The 27015-nt window shown below is 42.9% G+C and overlaps 1 protein-coding gene across 2 annotated transcripts in view; it reads right to left on the bottom strand.

Annotated features, from left to right (window-relative positions):
- The window catches only part of LOC309852396 (adhesion G protein-coupled receptor E2-like), a 43923-nt gene extending 16908 nt beyond the window's left edge, over positions 1-27015 (bottom strand). The window contains exons 1-9 of one of the 2 annotated variants that reach the window (XM_082708829.1): positions 26733-27015; positions 24741-24794; positions 17706-17855; positions 15683-15733; positions 15250-15384; positions 11021-11146; positions 10296-10460; positions 210-256; positions 3-80 (exon numbers count right to left, since the gene is read on the bottom strand). In XM_082708829.1, coding sequence (XP_082564955.1) covers positions 3-80; positions 210-256; positions 10296-10460; positions 11021-11146; positions 15250-15384; positions 15683-15733; positions 17706-17855; positions 24741-24794; positions 26733-26868 — 942 coding nt within the window. In that variant the 5' untranslated portion in view covers positions 26869-27015. Of the gene's footprint in view, positions 1-2; positions 81-209; positions 257-10295; positions 10461-11020; positions 11177-15249; positions 15385-15682; positions 15734-17705; positions 17856-24740; positions 24795-26732 lie in introns of both variants that reach the window. The other variant, XM_082708830.1, reaches the window with a different exon arrangement.

Raw genomic sequence — 27015 nt, 5'->3', positions numbered from 1 at the left:
ACCTGGATGGTGTCCTGGACAAAGGCTGGTATGAAATTTCTGCCTAGATCTTCGAATCTTTTAAAGAAGTGGGAGAGTCTCTGGGGAGAGGGAAGATGAGGTAGTCAGAGAGCCTCTATGTGGGAATCTTGGGGGAAATGGCAACCAGGAGGGGTGGGGAACTTTGAGGAAGGATTTCCTGTCTCCTAGTCCCTGCGGGGGCCACTCACCCGGCTCTTGATTCCATGGGGTGGGGTCCAGGTGGGGAAAAAGATGCCTGCAGGGGACAACAGGAGTTCATTAGGTATGAAAGCTTCTGTGTGTGTGTGTGTGTGTGTGTGTGTGTGTGTGTGGGTAAGGGGCCTGGGATCAGGTCAGACCAGGTACTTTCCCAGGTGGTCATTTAGTTATTCAGAGTTTGGGCATAGAAGCATCAGGAAGGCCACACTGACTCCTCCCTGGTAAGTGGGTGCCTTTTCTTATTCACACCAAGGTGTGCTATGGGTGAATGTGGTGCCCAGATGCTCAGCTGCCCAGATATGGATGGAATTGGCCTGAATTCTCCCTGTCTTCAGCTCCAGTTCTCTCAGCTTCCCTGGGCAGCTTTCAGCCAGGATAGGGACATCATGGCAATCTGTGTCTCAGCCTGAGCATTTGGACAAAGACCAGATTGGGTCTTTTGGGGAACCACATTGAGGGAATATACCACATTTTCCAACCAGGATACTGTCTGGCTCCCAGTGACAGCTTTTGTTTTAATTCCCTCAGGGCAACTGCTCACCTGGTCGTCCCCGATGTCTCCCACTGCTATTTGGTCTAGATGGGAGCCCCTTCTCATCACCCAATTCTCCACGTGTATATGGGGGTGCCTCTGTGATATTCTGCTTAGACTCCACACAACATCCTTCTGGGTCCTGGTCATCTGGTCTTCTCTCAGGATTGTGAACTGAATTTATATGGGAGAGTCAGGGTCAGCCTTGTGCAGGGAGACAGACAGAGGCCGAGCAGCTGAGAAGGAGGTTCAGGATGCTGAAATTGTTGGCCAGGGAGAGAACAGACCCAGGCAACAGGGTTGGCCTTCCCATCTTCCCCTTGTAGTGTTTCTGGGTGGGTTCCCTGGGTCCAACATGGCCCAAAAGATCTGAGAGCTTTCCTGGCATGGCCAAGCCCAAGTGGGCTCTGGTGGGAAAGGTCTCATCCTCACAGTCACTGATGATGGTGAGGTGGAGGTATTTTCCACTAGAAACTGCTGTGAGGTCCTGAAATATCTTGAGTGCCATCCTTTTTTTTTTTTTTTAATTTTACAAAAGTAAAATGCCAAGGAGCAAGGGGAATTCTTTGAACTTCCATAAGTGACCCTCTACAGAGAGTTCTGAGCCTTGGGGTTCAAAGAGGTACAGATCTCTGGCTAGGTGCTGAGGATGGGTCTCTGATGCCTGGAGAAAGTGCGCTGGGTGACTCGAAACCTCATGGAGGAGTAGATGGAAGACACAAGTGAATTCTTACCTTGACATGTGTTCTCACTCTCATTCCTGAATGTTCTTGCCCCAGAAGCAAGCTTGTAACCTGGAATGCATGTGCAGTAGTAGCTCCCCACTGTGTTCCAGCAGTCTGCGAATTTCCCACAGGACACTGAAGAGGAGGGACCACACTCGTTGATGTCTGGAAAACAATAGGTCAAAGGGTCACCTCCCAAAGATGTGAGTTCCCATAGGGCAGAGACCCTGGCCTCCAGCCTGACTCAGCCATAGGTGCTGGAGAGAACTCAGATTGCAGGTGGCATTCCTAGGGCAGGTCTGAACTGGAGACAGCTTCTCCAGAAAGCCTGCTCACTGCTCCACTCATCTCTACTCTCTGGCTGGGCCTGAGGGCACCTAGATTCAGATACTCTGCTGTGCCATCATAGGGGCTGGAAGGAGGTCAGCATACCCTTCTGCATGTGTTGCGGGGTGGACTGAGGCACCGAGTCTCTGCTTGCACTATTGGGGATCTGGCGGTGGGCTCCAGTTAGTGTGACAGTGGCACTGAAGGCCACGTTCAATGCTGAGTCAGTGAAGGGGGTCACGGCTAGAGTCTGTGCAGAGTAACACTCTTTCCTACCTGAGGGTAAAGCCAAGTGGTCTGGCCACTGCCCATTGGCAGCTTCCACCTCCCATTACTCACGATGGCCCAAGATCCCCCCAGAGTCCTTATCACCCACTGCCTCAGGCTCCCAATGTCAGGTGTTTTTATGATCCCCAAGGATATTTCTGTGGAAGTTATACTATCTCTGCTTCTGAAGGAGGTCCCCTCTTGTCAGAGACATTGGGAATGTGAAATGAAGCTGCACAAAGTTCCTCACAGCTGAAACATTGGTGATGTCTTCTGGCATCTTATTTCTCCCTCTTTTTTTAAAAGATTTATTTATTCATTTATTTGACAGAGATCACAAGTAGGCAGAGAGGCAGGCAGAGAGAGAGGAGAAAGCAGGCTCCCTGCCGAGCAGAGAGCCCGATGTGGGACTGGATCCCAGGATCCTGAGATCATGACCTGAGCCGAAGGCAGTGGCTTAACCCACTGAGCCACCCAGGCACCCCTCCCTATTTTTTAAAAGACTGGAAATTTGTCTGTTAGCCAGGTCCTCTTTGAGTAGCTCAGGGAGCTAGGGATGGACACTATCAGCTAAAAATAGCAACAGTTTTATAAAAACCATGGACACAAGAATGAATCAAAATGCAGGCACAAAATATTTGGTCCTATACATTCCAAAACATTCAAAGTTTCTTCTCTGCACCTGTGGACATTCCTTCTAAGACCCCATACCAGGCTGTGGGTGTCAGCACCAGGACATGACAGGATGTTGGAAAACACACACCTGATGCATTCGTGTTCACCCCCACCTGGGCAATGGAACTGCCCTCCTCTCTTCTCAGATGGCGACAATGGCAAGAGAACTAACTTCAGTGTTGCAGGTTGGGGTGGAGGTGAGTGGGGGCTGACTGAGAAGGAGGTGCAAGGTGTGGAAGGCATAAGGACAGGAAACTCCTCAACCATACACACATGCTTCCAGAAAGGAGCTGAGATCCAGTTACATTAGTGGTAGGATCTCCTTGTCATACTCACTCAGCCATAAGTCTCTATAACACACACATGCAAATGCACCAAAGCTGGCTAATAGTCACAACATCTCTTTTTAAAAATATGACAGCATCTTTCCCCCAAGTACTAAATGACACATGGATATTAGAAAATATGAGAAATGAGAACATATACACTATGGAGTATTATGCCTCCATCAGAGAGGATGAATACCCAACTTTTGTAGCAACATGGATGGGTCTGGAAGAGATTATGCTGAGTGAAATAAGTCAAGCAGAGAGAGTCAATTATCATATGGTTTCACTAATTTGTGGAGCATAACAAATAGCATGGAGGACAAGGGGAGATGGAGAGGAGAAGGGAGTTGAGGGAAATTGGAAGGGGAGGTGAACCATGAGAGACTATGGACTCTGAAAAACAATCTGAGGGGTTTGAAGGGTCAGGTGGGTGGGAGGTTGGGGGAATCAGGTGGTGGGTATTAGAGAGGGCACGGATTGCATGGAGCACTGGGTGTGGTGCGATAACAATGAATACTGTTACGCAGAAAAAAAAATATTTAAAAAAATGAGAACAAAGAAAATCCACTTACAATTCCACTATATATTGACTACTTGAAGATTGAGGATATTTTTTTCCTCAGCTTTTCAAACATGCTAGGAGCATTGTCCTTTATTATCAGTAAATATGCATCTAAGATGATTATGAGTAGATGAAGAATATTTCTTGTTATGAAAATTGTTTATCTTTGCTTAGAGGACCCCTTTCAGTATTTCCTGTAGAGCTGGTTTGGTATTTGCAAATTCTTTCTGTTGTTGTTTGTCCTGGAAGCTTTTAATCTCTCCTTCTATTTTCAGAGAGAGCCTACAAGTGGTAGATCAGAAAGGAACAGAGATCATATACAGTAACAGTCACCTTACAGGCAATACAATGTCACTAAATTCATATCTCTCAATAGTTACCCTGAATGTGAATGGGCTAAATGCCCCTGTCAAAAGACACAGGGTATCAGAATGGATAAAAAAACAAAACCCATCTATATGTTGCCTCCAAGAAACTCATTTTAAGCCCGAAGACACCTCCAGATTTAAAGTGAGGGGGCGGAAAAGCATTTACCATGCTAATGGACATCAGAAGAAAGCAGGAGTGGCAATCCTTATATCAGATCAATTAGATTTTAAGCCAAAGACTATAATAAGAGATGAGGAAGGACACTATATCATACTCAAAGGGTCTGTCCAACAAGAAGATTTAACAATTTTAAATATCTATGCCCCCAACGTGGGAGCAGCCAACTATATAAACCAATTAATAACAAAATCAAAGAAACACATCAACAACAATACAATAATAGTAGGGGACTTTAACACTCCCCTCACTGAAATGGACAGGTCATCCAAGCAAAAGATCAGCAAGGGAATAAAGGCCTTAAACGACACACTGGACCAGATGGACATCACAGATATATTCAGAACATTTCATCCCAAAGCCACAGAATACACATTCTTCTCTAGTGCACATGGAACATTCTCCAGAATAGATCATATCCTCGGTCCTAAATCAGGACTCAACTGGTATCAAAAGATTGGGATCATTCCCTGCATATTTTCAGACCACAATGCTCTAAAGCTAGAACTCAACCACAAAAGGAAGTTTGGAAAGAACCCAAATACATGGAGACTAAACAGTATCCTTCTAAAGAATGAATGGGTCAACCGGGAAATTAAAGAAGAATTGAAAAAAATAATGGAAACAAATGATAATGAAAATACAACTGTTCAAAATCTGTGGGACACAACAAAGGCAGTCCTGAGAGGAAAATATATAGCGGTACAAGCCTTTCTCAAGAAACAAGAAAGGTCTCAGGTACACAACCTAACCCTACACCTAAAGGAGCTGGAGAAAGAACAAGAAAGAAACCCTAAGCCCAGCAGGAGAAAAGAAATCATAAAGATCAGAGCAGAAATCAATGAAATAGAAACCAAAAAAACAATAGAACAAATCAACGAAACTAGGAGCTGGTTCTTTGAAAGAATTAATAAAATTGATAAATCCCTGGCCCGACTTATCAAAAAGAAAAGAGAAAGGACCCAAATAAATAAAATCATGAATGAAAGAGGAGAGATCACAACTAACACCAAAGAAATACAAACTATTATAAGAACATACTATGAGCAACTCTACGGCAATAAATTAGACAATCTGGAAGAAATGGATGCATTCCTAGAAACATATAAACTACCACAACTGAACCAGGAAGAAATAGAAAGCCTGAACAGACCCATAACCAGTAAGGAGATTGAAACAGTCATTAAAAATCTCCAAACAAACAAAAGCCCAGGGCCAGATGGCTTCCTGGGGGAATTCTACCAAACATTTAAAGAAGAACTAATTCCTATTCTCCTGAAACTGTTCCAAAAAATAGAAATGGAAGGAAAACTTCCAAAATCATTTTATGAGGCCAGCATCACCTTGATCCCAAAACCAGACAAGGATCCCACCAAAAAAGAGAGCTATAGACCGATATCCTTGATGAACACAGATGCGAAAATACTCAACAAAATACTATCCAATAGGATTCAACAGTACATTAAAAAGATTATTCACCACGACCAAGTGGGATTTATTCCAGGGCTGCAAGGTTGGTTCAACATCCGCAAATCAGTCAATGTGATACAACACATCAATAAAAGAAAGAACAAGAACCATATGATACTCTCCATAGATGCTGAAAAAGCATTTGACAAAGTACAGCATCCCTTTCTGATCAAAACTCTTCAAAGTGTAGGGATAGAGGGCACATACCTCAATATCATCAAAGCCATCTATGAAAAACCCACCGCAAATATCATTCTCAATGGAGAAAAACTGAAAGCTTTTCCACTAAGGTCAGGAACACGGCAGGGATGTCCATTATCACCACTGCTATTCAACATAGTACTAGAGGTCCTAGCCTCAGCAATCAGACAACACAAGGAAATTAAAGGCATCCAAATTGGCAAAGGAGAAGTCAAATTATCACTCTTCTCAGATGATATGATACTATATGTGGAAAACCCAAAAGACTCCACTCCAAAACTGCTAGAACTTATACAGGAATTCAGTAAAGTGTCAGGATATAAAATCAATGCACAGAATTCAGTTGCATTTCTCTATACCAACAGCAAGACAGAAGAAAGAGATATTAAGGAGTCAATCCCATTTACAATTGCATCCAAAACCATAAGATACCTAGGAATAAACCGAGCCAAAGAGGCAAAGAATCTATACTCAGAAAACTATAAAGTACTCATGAAAGAAATTGAGGAAGACACAAAGAAATGGAAAAATGTTCCATGCTCCTGGATTGGAAGAATAAATATTGTGAAAATGTCTATGCTACCTAAAGCAATCTACACATTTAATGCAATTCCTATCAAAGTACCACCCATCTTTTTCAAAGAAATGGAACAAATCATTCTAAAATTTATATGGAACCAGAAAAGACCTCGAATAGCCAAAGGGATATTGAAAAAGAAAACCAACGTTGGTGGCATCACAATTCCGGACTTCAAGCTCTATTACAAAGCAGTCATCATCAAGACAGCATGGTACTGGCACAAAAACAGACACATAGATCAATGGAACAGAATAGAGAGCCCAGAAATAGACCCTCAAATCTATGGTCAACTCATCTTCGACAAAGCAGGAAAGAATGTCCAATGGAAAAAAGACAGCCTCTTCAATAAATGGTCCTGGGAAAATTGGACAGCCACATGCAGAAAAATGAAATTGGACCATTTCCTTACACCACACACAAAAATAGACTCAAAATGGATGAAGGACCTCAATGTGCGAAAGGAATCCATCAAAATCCTTGAGGAGAACACAGGCAGCAACCTCTTCGACCTCTGCCGCAGCAACATCTTCCTAGGAACAACGCCAAAGGCAAGGGAAGCAAGGGCAAAAATGACCTACTGGGATTTCATCAAGATCAAAAGCTTTTGCACAGCAAAGGAAACAGTTAACAAAATCAAAAGACAACTGACAGAATGGGAGAAGATATTTGCAAACGACATATCAGATAAAGGACTAGTGTCCAGAATCTATAAAGAACTTAGCAAACTCAACACCCAAAGAACAAATAATCCAATCAAGAAATGGGCAGAGGACATGAACAGACATTTCTGCAAAGAAGACATCCAGATGGCCAACAGACACATGAAAAAGTGCTCCATATCACTCGGCATCAGGGAAATACAAATCAAAACCACAATGAGATATCACCTCACACCAGTCAGAATGGCTAAAATCAACAAGTCAGGAAATGACAGATGCTGGCGAGGATGTGGAGAAAGGGGAACCCTCCTACACTGTTGGTGGGAATGCAAGCTGGTGCAGCCACTCTGGAAAACAGCATGGAGGTTCCTCAGAATGTTGAAAATAGAACTGCCCTATGACCCAGCAATTGCACTATTGGGTATTTACCCTAAAGATACAAATGTAGTGATCCAAAGGGGCACATGCACCCGAATGTTTATAGCAGCAATGTCCACAATAGCCAAACTATGGAAAGAACCTAGATGTCCATCAACAGATGAATGGATCAAGAAGATGTGGTATATATACACAATGGAATACTATGCAGCCATCAAAAGAAATGAAATCTTGCCATTTGCGACAACATGGATTGAACTAAAGCGTATCATGCTTAGCAAAATAAGTCAAGCAGAGAAAGACAACTATCATATGATCTCCCTGATATGAGGAAGTGGTGATGTAACATGGAGGCTTAAGTGGGTAGGAGAAGAATAAATGAAAGAAGATGGGATTGGGAGGGAGACAAACCATAAGTGACTCTTAATCTCACAAAACAAACTGAGGGTTGCTGGGGGGAGGGGGCTTGGGAGAAGGGGGTGGGATTATGGTCATTGGGGAGGGTATGTGCTTGGGTGAGTGCTGTGAAGTGTGTAAACCTGGTGATTCACAGACCTGTACCCCTGGGGATAAAAATATATGTTTATAAAAAATAAAAATTAAAAAAAAAAAAGAAAATTGTTTATCTCCCCTTTTCTCTAGTAATTTTCTTATTGTGGTGAAATGCTCATAGCATATGATATACCATGTTGGCCATACTTAAGTCATGTTAATTTCTTTTTAAATCTTGCATTGTTTAAAAATAAAAACTCTTCTGTTTTAGATGTTGATCTAGGTTCTACAATCTTATTAATCTTGATTTGGATAAGCCAATCTCTTTGGTCCCAATTATGATAAAAAATGAATCCATAAAATTCATAGAAAAAAACACAGGAGATAAAGTCTTTCAAATCGGTCTCAACACAGATATTTTGGATTTCACTCCAGAAAACAAAGATAAAGAAGAGGAAATATGCCACATCAGAAAGCTTTTATAAAACAAAGGAAACTGTCAATAAAATGAAAAGGCAATCTATAATTTAAGAGAAAATATTCACAAATCATATATCTGAAAAGTGATTAACATCCAAAAAAATATAAAGGACTCATTCAACACAATATAAAAAACCCAAACAATCCAATTTAAAAAATGGGTAGAGATCTGAATAGGCATTATCCACAGAAGACATTCAAATGGCCAACAGGTACATGAAAAAGTATCCAACATCACTCATCATCATGGATGCGAATCCAAACCATAAGGTGCTATCATCTCACACCTGTTGGAATGGCTATTATAAAAAAAAGATAAGGAATTGCAAATATTGGTGAGGATGTAGACAAAAGAGAACCTTGCTCCCTATTGAAGGGACTGCAAATTGGTGCAACCACTGTGGGAAAAAATCTGGAGATTTCTCAAAAAAATTATAAAAAACAGAACTACTGTATGATCCAACAATTCCACTCCTGGGCATTTATTTGAAGGAAACAAAAACACTAACTTGGAAAGATATCTGCATTACAGCATTTATAACAGGCAAGCTCATCACAGCATTTATGACAGAAAGGCAAGGTAGGGAAACATGTTTCTATCAGCGCCTGAGTGGATGATGGAAAGTGGTGTAGGTGCACAGGGGACTATCATTCAGCCATAAAAGGGAAGGCAATATGGCCATTTGCAACGACACAGATGGATCTTGAGGGCATTATGCTGAGTGAGATATGCCAGAGAGAGAAGGACAAATGACATGTGATTTCACTTATATGTGGAATCTAAAAAGAAACAAACAAAACAGAACTCAGAACAGAGGAATGTAGGTGGGAAATAAAAACTGTGCCAGCTCATGGAACACTACATCAAAAACTAATGATATACCATATGGTGACTAATGTAACATAATGAAACACACACACACACACACACAGACACACACACACACCACCCAAAAAACAAACCGTGTTAGCTCTGCCTGCCTCATGAGGCTGCTGTGAGGAGTGAGGTGGGAAGCCATGATCACGAAGGGGAAGGAGTTCCCAGTGAGCTTATTCTAGAAGGAGACCCTGAGCTTCCAGGTTGCTTACTCCTGCTGCTTCCATTACTCTCTCCTTTCCTTGTGTTACGAGTATAAACACAGTAATAACAGCAGTGACCATGATAATAGCTTGTGTTTGACAGTGTGCCTTGTATTATTCTTTACCTGTTCTTCACACATGTGAATTTTATTTTTTATTTTATATTTTTTAAAGATTTTACTTATTTATTTGACAGAGAGAAATCACAAGTAGGCAGAGAGGCAGGCAGAGAGAGAGAGAGGAGGAAGCAGGCTCCCTGCTGAGCAGAGAGCCCGATGCGGGACTCGATCCCAGGACCCTGAGATCATGACCTGAGCCGAAGGCAGCGGCTTAACCACTGAGCCAACCAGGCACCCACACATGTGAATTTTAAATCCCCAATTTATCGACAAGCAAACTGGAGCACAGAGAGGAGAAATAATTTCCTACATGTCAGATGTAATTGGCAGTGAGCTGGACTTTGAACCCACGTAGCTCAGCTCTGCTGTGCAAGCTCTCAACACTCTACCTACTGATCATGAAAACCAGATTGTCCACTTCCCTTGTACTCCTCCTGCCCTGTCACCTCTCTCTTTTCCTTGATGAAATGCTGAGGGCTTGGGAATGCCTCACCATCTCCCAACCCCTGGGGTCCTTGCCCCTCCACCACCCCAAGACCCTGTACCATCACAACTCTCTGACAGGCTGGTGAAGGTCACCAAATTTCCCAACCAGGATGCTGTCTGGCTCCCAGTGACAGCTTTTGTTTTAATTCCCTCTGGGCAACTGCTCACCTGGTCGTCCCCGATGTCTCCCACTGCTATTTGGTCTAGATGGGAGCCCCTTCTCATCACCCAATCCTCCACGTGTGTATGGGGGTGCCGCCGTGTTATTCTGCTTAGACTCCACACAACATCCTTCTGGGTCCTGGTCATCTGGTCTTCTCTCAGGATTGTGAACTGAATTTATATGGGAGAGTCAGGGTCAGCCTTGTGCAGGGAGACAGACAGAGGCCGAGCAGCTGAGAAGGAGGTTCAGGATGCTGAAATTGTTGGCCAGGGAGAGAACAGACCCAGGCAACAGGGTTGGCCTTCCCATCTTCCCCTTGTAGTGTTTCTGGGTGGGTTCCCTGGGTCCAACATGGCCCAAAAGATCTGAGAGCTTTCCTGGCATGGCCAAGCCCAAGTGGGCTCTGGTGGGAAAGGTCTCATCCTCACAGTCACTGATGATGGTGAGGTGGAGGTATTTTCCACTAGAAACTGCTGTGAGGTCCTGAAATATCTTGAGTGCCATCCTTTTTTTTTTTTTTTAATTTTACAAAAGTAAAATGCCAAGGAGCAAGGGGAATTCTTTGAACTTCCATAAGTGACCCTCTACAGAGAGTTCTGAGCCTTGGGGTTCAAAGAGGTACAGATCTCTGGCTAGGTGCTGAGGATGGGTCTCTGATGCCTGGAGAAAGTGCGCTGGGTGACTCGAAACCTCATGGAGGAGTAGATGGAAGACACAAGTGAATTCTTACCTTGACATGTGTTCTCACTCTCATTCCTGAATGTTCTTGCCCCAGAAGCAAGCTTATAACCTGGAATGCATGTGCAGTAGTAGCTCCCCACTGTGTTCCAGCAGTCTGCGAATTTCCCACAGGACGCTGTCGAGGAGGGACCACACTCGTTGATGTCTGGAAAACAATAGGTCAAGGGGTCATCTCCCAAAGATGTGAGTTCCCATAGGGCAGAGACCCTGGCCTCCAGCCTGACTCAGCCATAGGTGCTGGAGAGAACTCAGATTGCAGGTGGCATTCCTAGGGCAGGTCTGAGCTGGAGACAGCTTCTCCAGAAAGCCTGCTCACTGCTCCACTCATCTTTGCTCTCTGGCTGGGCCTGAGGGCACCTAGATTCAGATACTCTGCTGTGCCATCATAGGGGCTGGAAGGAGGTCAGCATACCCTTCTGCATGTGTTGTGGGGTGGACTGAGGCACCGAGTCTCTGCTTGCACTATTGGGGATCTGGCGGTGGGCTCCAGTTAGTGTGACAGTGGCACTGAAGGCCACGTTCAATGCTGAGTCAGTGAAGGGGGTCACGGCTAGAGTCTGTGCAGAGTAACACTCTTTCCTACCTGAGGGTAAAGCCAAGTGGTCTGGCCACTGCCCATTGGCAGCTTCCACCTCCCATTACTCACGATGGCCCAAGATCCCCCCAGAGTCTTTATCACCCACTGCCTCAGGCTCCCAATGTCAGGTGTTTTTATGATCCCCAAGGATATTTCTGTGGAAGTTATACTATCTCTGCTTCTGAAGGAGGTCCCCTCTTGTCAGAGATATTGGGAATGTGAAATGAAGCTGCACAAAGTTCCTCACAGCTGAGTCATTGGTGATTTCTTCTGGCATCTTATTTCTCCCTATTTTTTAAAAGACTGGAAAGATGTCTGTTTGCCAGGTCCTCTTTGAGTAGCTCAGGGAGCTAGGGATGGACACTATCAGCTAAAAATAGCAACAGTTTTATAAAAACCATGGACACAAGAATGAATCAAAATGCAGGCACAAAATATTTGGTCCTATACATTCCAAAACATTCAAAGTTTCTTCTCTGCACCTGTGGACATTCCTTCTAAGACCCCATACCAGGCTGTGGGTGTCAGCACCAGGACATGACAGGATGTTGGAAAACACACACCTGATGCATTCGTGTTCACCCCCACCTGGGCAATGGAACTGCCCTCCTCTCTTCTCAGATGGCGACAATGGCAAGAGAACTATCTTCAGTGTTGCAGGTTGGGGTGGAGGTGAGTGGGGGCTGACTGAGAAGGAGGTGCAAGGTGTGGAAGGCATAAGGACAGGAAACTCCTCAACCATACACACATGCTTCCAGAAAGGAGCTGAGATCCAGTTACATTAGTGGTAGGATCTCCTTGTCATACTCACTCAGCCATAAGTCTCCATAATACACACATGCAAATGCACCAAAGCTGGCTAATAGTCACAACATCTCTTTTTAAAAATATGACAGCATCTTTCCCCCAAGTACTAAATGACACATGGATATTAGAAAATATGAGAAATGAGAACATATACACTATGGAGTATTATGCCTCCATCAGAGAGGATGAATACCCAACTTTTGTAGCAACATGGATGGGACTGGAAGAGATTATGCTGAGTGAAATAAGTCAAGCAGAGAGAGTCAATTATCATATGGTTTCACTAATTTGTGGAGCATAACAAATAGCATGGAGGACAAGGGGAGATGGAGAGGAGAAGGGAGTTGAGGGAAATTGGAAGGGGAGGTGAACCATGAGAGACTATGGACTCTGAAAAACAATCTGAGGGGTTTGAAGGGTCAGGTGGGTGGGAGGTTGGGGGAATCAGGTGGTGGGTATTAGAGAGGGCACGGATTGCATGGAGCACTGGGTGTGGTGCAAAAACAATGAATACTGTTACGCAGAAAAAAAATATTTAAAAAAATGAGAACAAAGAAAATCCACTTACAAGTCCACTATATATTGACTACTTGAAGATTGAGGATATTTTTTTTTCCTCAGCTTTTCAAACATGCTAGGAGCATTGTCCTTTATTATCAGTAAATATGCATCTAAGATGATTTTGAGTAGATGAAGAATATTTCTTGGTATGAAAATTGTTTATTTCCCCTTTTGTCCACTAATTTTCTTATTGTGGTGAAATGCCCATAGCATATGATATACCATGTTGGCCATACTTAAGTCATGTAAATTTCTTTTTTAATATTGCGTTGTTTAAGAATAAAAACTCTTCTGTATTAGACGTTGTTCTAGGTTCTACAATCTTATTAATCTTGATTTGGATAAGCCAATCTCTTTGGTCCCAATTACGATAAAAAAATGAATCCATAAAATTCATAGAAAAAAAACACAGGAGATAAAGTCTTTGAAATCGGTCTCTCCTGACTTGTTTATTTTAGCCATTCTGACTGGTGTGAGGTGATATCGCATTGTGGTTTTGATTTGTATTTCCCTGATGCTGAGTGATATGGAGCACTTTTTCATGTGTCTGTTGGCCATCTGGATGTCTTCTTTGCAGAAATGTCTGTTCATGTCCTCTGCCCATTTCTTGATTGGATTATTTGTTTTTTTGGGTGTTGAGTTTGCTAAGTCTCAACACAGATAGTTTGGATTTCACTCCAGAAAACAAAGATAAAGAAGAGGAAATATGCCACATCAGAAAGCTTTTATAAAACAAAGGAAACTATCAATAAAATGAAAAGGCAATCTATAATTTAAGAGAAAATATTCACAAATCATATATCTGAAAAGTGATTAACATCCAAAAAAATATAAAGGACTCATTCAACACAATATAAAAAACCTAAACAATCCAATTTAGAAAATGGGTAGAGATCTGAATAGACATTATCCACAGAAGACATCCAAATGGCCAACAGGTACATGAAAAAGTACCCAACATCACTCATCATCATGGAAATGCGAATCCAAACCATAAGGTGCTATCATCTCACACCTGTTGGAATGGCTATTATAAAAAAAAGATAAGGAATTGCAAATATTGGTGAGGATGTGGACAAAAGAGAACCTTGCTCCCTATTGAAGGGACTGCAAATTAGTGCAACCACTGTGGAAAAAATCTGGAGATTCCTCAAAAAAATTATAAAAAACAGAACTACTGTATGATCCAACAATTCCACTCCTGGGTATTTATTTGAAGGAAACAAAAACACTAACTTGGAAAGATATCTGCATTACAGCATTTATAACAGGCAAGCTCATCACAGCATTTATGACAGAAAGGCAAGGTAGGGAAACATGTTTCTATCAGCGCCTGAGTGGATGATGGAAAGTGGTGGAGGTGCACAGGGGACTATCATTCAGCCATAAAAGGGAAGGCAATATGGCCATTTGCAACGACACAGATGGATCTTGAGGGCATTATGCTGAGTGAGATATGCCAGAGAGAGAAGGACAAATGACATATGATTTCACTTATATGTGGAATCTAAAAAGAAACAAACAAAACAGAACTCAGAACAGAGGAATGTAGGTGGGAAATAAAAACTGTGCCAGCTCATGGAACACTACATCAAAATGATATACCATATGGTGACTAATGTAACATAATGAAACACACACACACACACACACACACACACACACACACACACACACCACCCAAAAAACAAACCATGTTAGCTCTGCCTGCCTCATGAGGCTGCTGTGAGGAGTGAGGTGGGAAACCATGATCACAATGGGAAGGAGTTCCCAGTGAGCTTATTCTAGAAGGAGACCCTGAGCTTCCAGGTTGCTTACTCCTGCTGCTTCCATTACTCTCCCCTTTCCTTGTGTTACGAGTATAAACACAGTAATAACAGCAGTGACCATGATAATAGCTTGTGTTTGACAGTGTGCCTTGTACTATTCTTTACCTGTTCTTCACACATGTGAATTTTAAATCCCCAATTTATCGACAAGCAAACTGGAGCACAGAGAGGAGAAATAATTTCCTACATGTCAGATGTAATTGGCAGTGAGCTGGACTTTGAACCCACGTAGCTCAGCTCTGCTGTGCAAGCTCTCAACACTCTACCTACTGATCATGAAAACCAGATTGTCCACTTCCCTTGTACTCCTCCTGCCCTGTCACCTCTCTCTTTTCCTTGATGAAATGCTGGGTGCTCTTCTCACTAATGCTGAGGGCTTGGGAATGCCTCACCATCTCCCAACCCCTGGGGCCCTTGCCCCTCCACCACCCCAAGACCCTGTACCATCACAACTCTCCGACAGGCTGGTGAAGATCACCCCAGACGACGAAATGAATCCTCGGGAGCAGCGACAGGCAGTGGCATTCACACACGTGGATTTTGGAGGGCACCACTGGGCACAGTCTGTGGGGGCAGAGACTGAGGGACGAAGACCACAGTCAGAGGGTTCAAGAAATGGAGGGAGACATATACCAGCTGAGGGTCCAGGGATAGAGCAAGGGGTGGGCTGTAGGGAAGGGATGGCTGTTACTGGAAGAGCTCAGAGAACTCTGGACATTTAGGGAGGAGGAATCAGCTTCTTGTATACCCAGAAAGCATCTGTGAGCATCACTTGTGGAATATGCCCCCTTCCCTACCCATTGATGGTAAGAAAGCCCAGACCCCAGAATTCACTCCCCAGCTTATGTCCCCAGTGGGGTAGGCTGGGCAGACTCACCTTTCAGTTTCTGTGCAGGCCCCAGTGTCAACAGCAGCAGCACCAAGATCCCTGGGACAGAAAAGAAGTCAACACAGAAATGAGAGTGAATCCCAGTTTCAACCCATGACTGCATGGCCATTGCCTTCTGCAGCCCATAGCTTTCCAGCAGGATCCATGAGCGTCCTCTACTGCACACTGTGCCAAGACTGTCTGCATCCCCTCCATCTCCCTGGGCTCCTCAAGAAGTAAGTCAAGGATAACCACAAACATAACCTTCATGGAACCCCAGGTGCTACAGGTAAGGGGACAGAGTATACATGGACAGCTGATGTCAGTGACACAACATAGAAATTGAAACCTCTTCCAAAGGAGGGGAGAAAATCTTGAAGGATAAACTCTTCCAATCCATGTGTCTTGCCCTTATATAGGTTCTTTGTTCTCTGGCAATAGCAGAAATCTGCTTGGAGAAGGCCTGCTTTCTCTTCCGTGGTGAATGTGTGCCTTTTCTATTTCACATGGATTATTTTATGAGACAAGAGTGTGGCTAGATGTTCTGTTGTCCAGATGTGGATGAAACTGGTCCAAGCCCTCTCAGTCTGTCAGGCCTGGTGCCCTCAGATTTCCTGGGTGACTCCTAGAGGGGTGGGGATATCACAGCCACCAAACCTGAGGATTTGAAGAAGTCCAGGATGGGCCTTCCTGGAAACTAAGTGCAGGGGAAATGCTATGTACCCAATCAGGAACTGTCATGGCTCCCAGCATTGGCCTTTGTCCTGACATTTCCTGGGTGGAATCTCACTGCCTTCCTAATTCTTGGAATCCCAGCTGTCCTGGGAGACAGCATGCTCCCATCCACGTTAACTCTGAGACTCTAGTTCCATGGAGATGAGTAAAACCCACACCTGATCCAGGACTTTCAAGGGGCTTAAGGGCAATAATCAAGAGAATGAAGGTGATGCTGTACAGGCAGGGTCACCTGGAAAGTGGCCACCAGGGCTGTGGTAGACAGTGGGGCTGACATTCAGTCAGGCAGCTATGGGGCAGTGAAGTTTTCTTTTCTGATCCCCATGAAGGAATCTCTGGACTAAAAGATGGTGGTGAGAATCTGCATTTGAGCAAGGTCAGTGGTGGAGGAGGGCAAGGTGGATGGAGAATGGAGCAGGTGCTGATGGGCAAGAGGTGGCAGATGCTTCTGTTTTCTTGGCCCTTGGACTTCCACCAGTGATATAGACCTGTGGGCACTGCCAAATGGGACTCACCCTCCATCTTCTGTCTCTGAGTGGTCTGGGTTAAATGGGGCCTGGGTTGACCTCCTTGGAAAAGGGTCAGGACTCTGCAGTCGTCCCCTCTTTTTCCATCTGGTCCAGACGGAAGACTCTTCCATTCACCTCAATCTCGGAGTGTGTGTAGGGTGGTCCACATCACTCTGCCTACCCCCATACAACATCTTCCAGGTCCCAGTCACCTGAGTTACCTACAGGCCTATAAACTAAATTATCGGGGAGGTTCAGGGCAGAGCTTGCAGGGGGAATTAAAGCCGGAAGGCCAAGAAACCAGTTCACCATGTGAGGAGGCATCTTTTCCAGGTAGGGTTGTTGGCTAGGTGAATGTTGCCCAGGAAAGGTGTGCCCACCCTCGAATATCCCCCCTTCTTACAATTCTAGACAGGGTTCCTGGATCCATTCTGGTGCGACCAAGTTTGTATGGATTCTGGGACAGTGGCGGTGGGCAGGGAAGGTCTTATACTGGCCACCACTGATGAAGAGAAGACGGATATTGCACTGAAACATAATGTGCTGTGAGTTTGTGAAGTCTCCTGAATGCCACCTCTTTGTTTTCTGAAAATAAAGTACTATGTGGGAAGGGAAGATGTTCCAAAATTGTGTGAGTGGCCCTTTGTGGAGGTATCAGAGCCTTGGGGTTTGGAGAGGGATAGAACTCAAATAGGTGCCGAGAACAGCTCTCTGAATGCCTGGAAAAGTGAGCTTAGTGACCCCAAACCTCATGGATGGGGATATAGAAGGTGAAAAATCTTTCTTACCTTGACACATGTTCTCACTCTCATTCCTGAATGCTGTCTCAGAAATGAGCTCCTGTCTTGGGCCACACATGCAGTACTTGTCGTCCATGCTCCGGCAGTCAGCGTAGGTTGCACAGGACTTTCTCAATGGTCGTTCACACATGTTGATGTCTAGAATACAAGATAAAGGATCATGTCCCACAGGAATCAGTTCCCATAAGGCAGAGACCCTGGCCTCCAGCCTGACTCAGCCATAGGTACTGGAAAGAACTCAGCTTGCAGGTGGCATTCCTGGGGCAGGTATAAGCTGGAGACAGCTTCTCCAGAAAGCCTGCTCACTGCTCTGCTCATCTCTACTCTCTGGCTGGGCCTGAGGGCACCTAGATTCAGATACTCTGTTGTGCCATCATAGGGGCTGGAAGGAGGTCAGCATACCCTTCTGCAAATGTGGCGTGGACTTAGGCACTAAGTCTCTGCTTGCACTATTGGTGTTCTGGGGGTGGGCTCCAGTCAGTGTGATGGTGGCATTGAAGACCACTCTCGATGCTGAGTCAGTTAAGGGTGTCACAGCTGGAGTCTGCTAGAGTAACACTCTTCCCCACCTGAGAGTAAAGCCAGGTGGTCTGGCCACTGCCCATTGGCAACTTCCACTTCCCATTACTCAACAGTGGCCCAAGATCCTGAAAGAGTCCTCATCATCCACTGTCCCAAGCTCCAAATGTCAGGCATTTTCAAGAAGTCCAAGGATGTCTCTGGAGGAGTCTTGCTACCTCCAACCCTGGAGGAAGTTTCTCTTATCAGAGCCCATCACACATACGAAATGAGGAAGCAACATGCAGGTTCTCACAGCTTAGTCACTGGGGGAGGGGGGTTCGTCTGGTCTCTTACCTCTCTCTCTTCTCTACACATGAGAGGAAAGAGTTTCATGAGCCAGAGTCACTGAGTATCTCAGGGACCCAGAGAGCAGGGGCTCTGACTCATCCCTGGCTAAAAATAACAGTTGAATGAGAACTAGCAAGTCAAGAATGCATCAAAATGCAGGGACAGAATGTTCGGTCCTGTACCATCCAAACAGGGCAACAAGACTTTAGAGCCTGAAAGAACTCATGGCATCATGTAGAGTCAGGGCAGGCAACTGGGTCCCCCAGAGAAGAGTGTCCTACCTGACCTCGTAGATGTCCCTTCTAAGGCCCCAGGCCAGGCTGTGGGTGTCAGCACCAGGACATGACAAGATGTGGGAAGACACACACATGTTGCCTTCATGTTCACCCCCATCTGGGCAAAGGGACTGCCCTCCTCTCTTCTCAGATGGTGGCAATAGCTGGACACTTGCCTTCAAGGTCGTTGGGTGGCATGGAGTCGAGTGGGGGACAGGTGGGAATGACAAATGCAGGAGGGGAAGACATGATATGAGAAATCCTCAACCTGACAGGCATGCTCCCGGGAAGGAGCTGGGATCCAGGCGTACCATCAGCAGGGCTCATGGCCATGCTCACCCAGCCATGAGCCTCCATGGGTCACACATGCACAAATGGAGGGGATCCATTAGGGGTGCCTCTCAGGCATAGAGGGACTGGGCGGGAGTCCCAACACTACCTTTTATTCCATGGTAAATTAACTTTCTCCCAAATATTAAATGACACATGGATACTTAGAAGGACAAAGAAAATATAAAAAAAATGAAAACAAAGAAAACTGTGTATAAGTCCACTACACAGACTACTAGTAAGTTAGGGTATTTTTTTCTTTTCTTTTCAAAAAATTAGAAAATTTTCCTTTACTTATCAATAGATATGCATCTAAGACTATTTTCAGTACATGAAAGTATTTCTTGGTGTAAAAACTGTGTATTTTCTTGCTTTTTCCTATTATTGTGGCCAAATGCACACAAACAAAATTTTCCATCTTAACCATTTTAAAGTATTAGAATTTCCTTTTATGATTCTATTTTTTTTTAATTTTTTATTTTTTTTATAAACATATATTTTTATCCCCAGGGGTACAGGTCTGTGAATCACCAGGTTTACACACTTCACAGCACTCACCAAAGCACATACCCTCCCCAATGTCCATAATCCCACCCCCTTCTCCCAAACCCCCTCCCCCCAGCAACCCTCAGTTTGTTTTGTGAGATTAAGAGTCACTTATGGTTTGTCTCCCTCCCAATCCCATCTTCTTTCATTTGTTCTTCTCCTACCCACTTAAGCCCCCATGTTGCATCACCACTTCCTCATATCAGGGAGATCATATGATAGTTGTCTTTCTCTGCTATTTTGTTGAATAAAAACCTCTTCAGTGTCATTATAAAATGTTTTTTGAAGCAAACTTTAGTTTCAGCTTCCATTATGCAAGTTGTATTTATTTTCATCTTAAAGGAAAAACAATTTTTGTTTCCTTAAAGATTTTTATTTTGTTTATTTGACAGAGAGAAAGAGAGGGAGAGAGCACAAGGAAGGTCAGCAGCAGTCAGAAGGAGAGGGAGAAGCAGACTTCTCACTAAGCGGAGAGCCTGATGTGGGGCTCAATCCCAGAACCCTGGGATCAAGACCTGAGCTGAAGGCATATGTTTAACGACTGAGCCGCTCAGATGACCCAATTTTTTGTTTTTCTGATTTGAGAAAAATAGTTGATTTTCTTTATGAGATTGAAATTTCTTTCTTTTTTCCTCTTTCTTTCTTTCTTCCTTCCTTTCTTTCCTTCTTTCTCTCTTTATTTCTCAGAATATTTTAACAACTGTTGTTTTAAAGTTAAGGTTATTTCACCAGTCTATTATTAGTATTTATTTGTTTATCATTATTATTACTATTTTTTATCATATCACATGCCCTCTTTAATTCCCATCACCCAGTTACCCCATCTGCCTGACCACTTCCCTTTCTGCAACCCCTAGTTTGCTTCCTGGAGTCAAGAGTCTCATATGGTTTGTCTCCCTCAATGATTTCTTCCTATTCAGTTTTCCCTCCATTCTCCTATCATCTTCTGCCCTATTGCTTATGTTCCACATTTGAGTGAAACCATATGATAATTAGGTATCTCTGATTGAGTTATTTCTTTTTAAGTTAAAATTATTATTTATTTAAATGTTCTGAAAAGATATTCAGATATAACAAGATTTTAAAAAGCATACCTTCTAATTTTGTATCATTTCTTTTTTTTTCTTTAAAAATTTTTTTAAAAATTTATTTTCAGCGTAACAGTATTCATTGTTTTTGCACCACACCCAGTGCTCCATGCAATACATGCCCTCTCCAATACCCACCACCTGGTCCCCCCAACCTCCCACCCCCCGCCCCTTCAGACCCCTCAGATTGTTTTACAGAGTCCATAGTCTCTCATGGTTTTGTACCATTTCTTAAGCAGAAATGATACAAAAGTAGTAATTTAATTCTTGGATTTTGAAAATATTTTTAAAAGAATGTTTATTGGGTAGAGAGAGAGAGCACAAGGGGAGGGGCAGAGGGAGAGGGAGACAAGCTTATTCCCTGCTGAGCAGTCGGCTTGTCTCCCTCTCCCTTGGAATTCCATCCTAGGACCCTCAGATCACAACCTGAGCTGAAATCAAGAGTCAGGTGTTTAACTGACTGAGCCACCCAGGTTCCCTGAAAGTTTACTTAAGTATCCTTAAAAATACTTAAAAAAAGACTTAAAGATGCTTTAAAAAATACTTAAAAATAAGTATATTTAAAAATACTTAAAAATAAGTATACTTAAAAAAGTATAAGTATACTTAAAAAAGTATATTTAAAAATATTTCAGGGGGAAAATAAATGATTTAAACAGCGCTAAACAATACTATCTTATTTTCTTGCATAGTGCTCTTTAGCTTATTTTAAAATTGTTGTTTATTACAGCATTATTACAATAGCCAATATATGTAGCAACCTGAGTATCTGTCAACAGATGAGTGGATAAGGGACATGTGGTATATACACAATGGAATGTTACAGAGCCATAAAGTGGATGAGATTATGCCATTTGAGACAATATGAATGGACCTAGAGAGTATTATGTTAAGTGAAATAAGATTGAGAAAGAAAAATACCATATGATATCACTCATAAATGATATCTAAAAAAAGAAAACCCAAATGAATAAAACATACAAAAAACCAAAAAGCAGAATCAGACCTATAAATACAGAAAGCAAATTCTAGGTTTCCAAAGGAGAGTGGGGCCAGGGTTTGGGTGAAGGGGAGTGGGAAATGCAGGCTATCAATTATGAAATGAATAAATCATGGGAAGAAAAGACACAAAATAAGGAATATAACAGCAATCTGTTGATTTATGGGGGCAGATTGTAGCTACACTTGTGATGAACATGGCATAATGTATAAATTTGTCTAGTCATTATGTTGTACATCTGAAACTATTGTAACATTGTGTGTTAATATACTCAAATATAAAAGACTTTAGAAATGTTTTCTTTTTTTTTTTAAGATATATTTTCACTGAAGTAAGAGTGTTATATTAGTTTCAGATGTACAACACAATGATTTAACAGTTCTTTTTTTTAAAAAGATTTTATTTTTTTGACAGAGATCACAAGTAGATGGAGAGGCAGGCAGAGGGAGAGAGAGAGAGAGAGAGAGAGAAAGAAAGCAGGCTCCCTGCTGAGCAGAGAGCCCCATGAGGGACTCGATCCCAGGACCCTGAGATCATGACCTGAGCTGAAGGCAGCGGCTTAACCCACTGAGTCACCCAGGCACCCTGATTTAACAGTTCTAAACATTTCTCGGTGCTCACCATGGTGAGTGTAGTCATTGCTTGTCACCAAACAATATTATTATAGTATTATTGACTATATTCCCCATGCTGTGATCCTTGTCTCTATAACTTATTTATTTTATAGCTGGAAGTTTGTAACTCTTAATCCCATTTATCTTTTTTGCCCATCTCCCTGCCACTTCCCCCTGGCAATCATCAGGTTGCTCTCTGTATTTAAGAGTCTGGTTTTATTTTACATTTTATATTCAACATATATGTGCAATCATACAGGATTTGTCTCTTTCAGACTGACTTATTGCACTTGACAGTATGCCTTCTAGGTCCATTCATGTTGTTGCAGATGGCAAGATCTCTTTTTAATGGGCGAGTAATATTCCATTGCAGATGGATGCCACATCTTATTTACCATTTCAATTATGGATGAACACTTGAGTTTCCTCCATATCTTGGCCATTGTAAATAATGTTGCAATAAATGTTGGTGCATATATCTTTTTGAATTAGTGTTTTTGTTTTCTTTGAGTAAATACCCAGTAGTGAAATTACTGGATCATATGGTGTTTCCATTTTTAATTTTCTGAGGAACCTCCATACTGTTTTCCACAGTGGCTGCACCAATTTACATTCCTACTAACAGTGCATGAGGTTTCCTTTTTCTCCACTTCCTCACCAATACTTAAAATCACCTTAGTTTTATACCTGGACATGCTTCTATCATTTTATTAGTTGTAAGACTTTGGATAAGTCACTTGATCTCTGTGAGCCTTACTTTAATAATTTAAAAATGATGCTACCCTGAAATCATGAAATTCACAGAAGAAAACTGGGAGTGAGCTTTTTGACATTGGTGTAGGCAGTGATTTTTTGGACTCAACACCAAAAGCAAAGACAATAAAAGCAAAAATAGACTAGTGGGACCATATCAAACTAAAAACTTCTGTACAATAAGGGAAAGCATCAACAAAATGAAAAGCCTATTGACAATTTGGGAGAAATTATTTGCAAATCATATTATCACATGAAGGATTAACATCCAAAATATATAAAGAATTCATACAGCTCAATAGCAACCTCCTAAATACTATTACTTTTAACCAATTTAAAGATGGGTGAAGGACCTGAATGTATATTTTTTCCAAAGATGACCTCTAAATAGCCAAGATGTACATGAAAACGTACATAACACCACTAATCATCAGGAAAATGCACATCAAAACCACAGTGAGATATCACTTCACACCTGTCAGAATGGCTGTTATAAAAAAGACAAAAAATAACAACTTTTGGTGAGGATGTGGGAAAAAGGGAAATTTGTGCATTGTTGGAGGAAATTTAAATTAGGAAGCCATGATCCTGAGGGGGCAGGAGTTCCTGGTGAGCTCATGCCAGGAGGAAGCCCTGAGCTTCCAGGCTGTGGGTATTTCTTCTCTCCTGTTGCTTCCACTTCTCTCCCCTTTCTTTGTGCTATGAGAATAATCACAGTAATAATAGCAGTGACCATAATAATAACTTGTGTTTGGCAGTCTCCTTTGAACTAGTCTTTACCTGTTCTTTATACTTGTGAATTTTAAATCTTATTCCATCTATGGGGGATAGGTACAATGATTGTCCTCAATTTACAGACAAGCAAGCTGAGGCAGAGAAGAGAAATAATTTCCTACATGTCAGATGTAATCAGCAGTGAGCTGGACTTTGAACCCACATAGCTCAGCTCTGCTGTGTAAGCTCTCAACGCTCTACCTACTAATCATGAAAACCTTCCACTTCCCTCATACTTCCCCTGCCCTGTCACCTCCCTCTTTTCCTAGATGAAGTGCTGGGTGCTACTCTCGGTGAGGCTGAGGGCTTAGAATGCTCCACCATCTCTCCTCTCTGTTTTCCTGGCTCTCCACCACCCCATGCTCCTATACCATCAAAGCTCTCCAACAGGCTGATGAAGATCTCCCCAGATGAAGAACTGAATCCCAGGGAACAGCGACAGGTGGTGGTATTGGCCCATGGAGAGTTCTTAGGGCACCAGGGAGCACAGGTGTGGGGGAACTAGCAGTGGGGATGGAGACCACAGCCAGAAGTTTCACAGAATTAGATGAAGTCAGCTGCCAACTAAGAGTCCATGAGTAGAGCAGGGGAAGGTAAGGAAGGGATGGCTGCCATCAAAAGAGGAAAAAGACCAAAGACTGGACATTTGGAGAGGAGGAAGTAGTTTCTCTTGTCTCCAGAAGACCATCTTGGAGCTTCACTTGGAGAATAAGCCTCCTTTTCCCCTTGTTGGTGTAGAACCCAGACCCAGCATATGCACTCCTTAGCTTATGTCACTAAGTCTGCAGACTCACCTCTACTGTACTGGGCTGCAGCTCCCAGTGTCAACAGAAGCAGCATCAAAATTCCTACAGCAGAAAAAAAAGAACAGTGAGAGAACAAAGGGAGGAGAGTGGAGTTCCAATTTCAACTCCTGGTGGCATGGTCATTGCCTCCTAGGGATGTGGATCTCACCATGCAGCTAAAGCTTTCCAGCAGCATCTATAAGACTCTTGAACCTTATATAGGACCAGCCCTATTACCTCCCTCTCCCTAGAGAGGAGTTAGTCACTAACGGACACCATCCTCATGGAGTCTCAGTGTTACAGGTAAGAGGACACAGACATATATACACAGACAGCTGATGTCAGGGACACAACTGGGAAATTATGGCCTCTCCTGATGGAGGGGATAAATCTTGAAGCACAAAGTCCACAGACTGGTGTGCTCTGCCCATAGCCAAGTCCTTTGTTCTCTGACAATGGCAGAAATATACCTTGAGGATTTATCTTAGAGGATTATTACCTCCTGTTTAACTCACATATTTTGGGGCACACAAGAGGAGCATGGGTTTGGGAGTCAGCCAGCCCCAAGTTTGAGTCCAGCTTACAGTAGTATTGGTGAGGCAGGAAGCCCAGGAAACACAATAGGGGAAGCTGAGGTAAGTAAGTGGTAAGAACTAAGGCGCCAGCAGGTAGAGCCACCGTTTCCTCGTTAAGTGGCCTCTCCAGGTGCAGTGACCATGGCTTCTACGGTTCATAACAAGTGAGCTCCTGGACATCCTACAGTGCATTGAGGACACAGCCTTTCCCTTTATCCCCTAGGTTTGTCCTGAGTGATGAGTCATTGGACAGGCTTCATGGTATCAAAACCACTACAAGTGTGAAGGGACTACTCTACAGACAATCACCTGCCCACCTATTAGAGTTTCATTCCATTCATGGGAGGCAGTGAACTCTATGAAAAGTCTTTCCATATGTCAGTGCCTTCATACTATTTTCTAAAATATTCCCAGCATTAAAAATAATCATGTTCCACACAGCAGATGATAAGATATGTGACTATTTTCACAAAAACAAGGGAACAAATTACAACCAACAAGGACAATATATAAGGAATGCTTAACTTGCTATGTAACAGGTATTATCCTAACCATTGAGGGAAATAAAGACCAATTAGCATTAAGCTGTCCTTCCTATTATGCACCGTTATTGCCCTTTTAACAATTCCATGACCCACACAAAGCCCATGGACTGGAGGATGATGTTTTTCTTAGTTCACTAGAGTTTTCAAAGACTTTGGTTATGTACCCTTGTGAAAAAAAAAATACTATAGGCGGTAAGAGGGTTAATTTCATGTATCAATTTGGCTGGACCCAGATATTTGGTCAAACACCTGCTGGGCAGGTGTCTTTTAGATGAGATTAATAATTAAATCAGTAGACTCAGAGTAAAGCAGATTATCCTCCATAATGTGGGTGGAACTCATCTAATCAGTTGAAGACCTCAGGAGAAAAAAGACTGCCCTCCTCTCAGGAGGAGGAAATTCTGCTTTCAGAATGACTTCAGACTTGAGATGTAACATCAAGTCAGTCTGCTGGTCTGCCCTACAGAATATCAATTTCCCAACCTCCACAATTGCATGAACCAATTCCTTAAAATGAATGAATCTCTCTTTCTCTCCTTCATCCCCCCCCCCCTCACACACACACACACACACACACACACACACACACACACACACACACACATTATATTCATTCTCTTTCTCTGAAGAAGCTGGGCCAATATAGCTGATAAAATGAGAAATCTCTGTTGGATTGGCTCCAGGAGTAAGTTTTACTGATTTTCTGCTTTGAGACTAGATAAAAATGAACCAACATCTTTCTTAAAATCTCTTCCCTTTGTCCTTTAGAGAGAAAGTGAGAAAACAAAACAGATTATCAAGAATATAGAATATTATCTAACTGGATAGAGAGTTCCCAGATAGCTTTAGTTATCTGTCATTATTCTTATAATTCTACCTACCTGGCAACAGTAGATTTTTGTTTCTCATGATGCAGACAACTGCGAGCCCAGGCACAGAGGACGTCTTGTCTTGGTCTGTGTGTGTTACAAAGACTTCCTGTTTTAAGTCTGACTTGGGCTCCAGAGGGACTGCCATAGGAAACCACTGGTTTGGATCCTTTCTTTCCTGAGACTCTGTCTTGTGATTAACTTCTCAGAAACTTTACTTCTATTTTTTAAGTATTTGCATAGCATTAGTGGTGTTTGTACTGGAAGCCTCCTTGAAGGTGGTTTTTAAATCTTT

Source organism: Mustela nivalis (assembly GCF_964662115.1).
Source record: "Mustela nivalis genome assembly, chromosome: 1".
Lineage (NCBI taxonomy): Eukaryota > Metazoa > Chordata > Mammalia > Carnivora > Mustelidae > Mustela > Mustela nivalis.
This window is presented reverse-complemented; position numbering and strand designations above follow the sequence as displayed.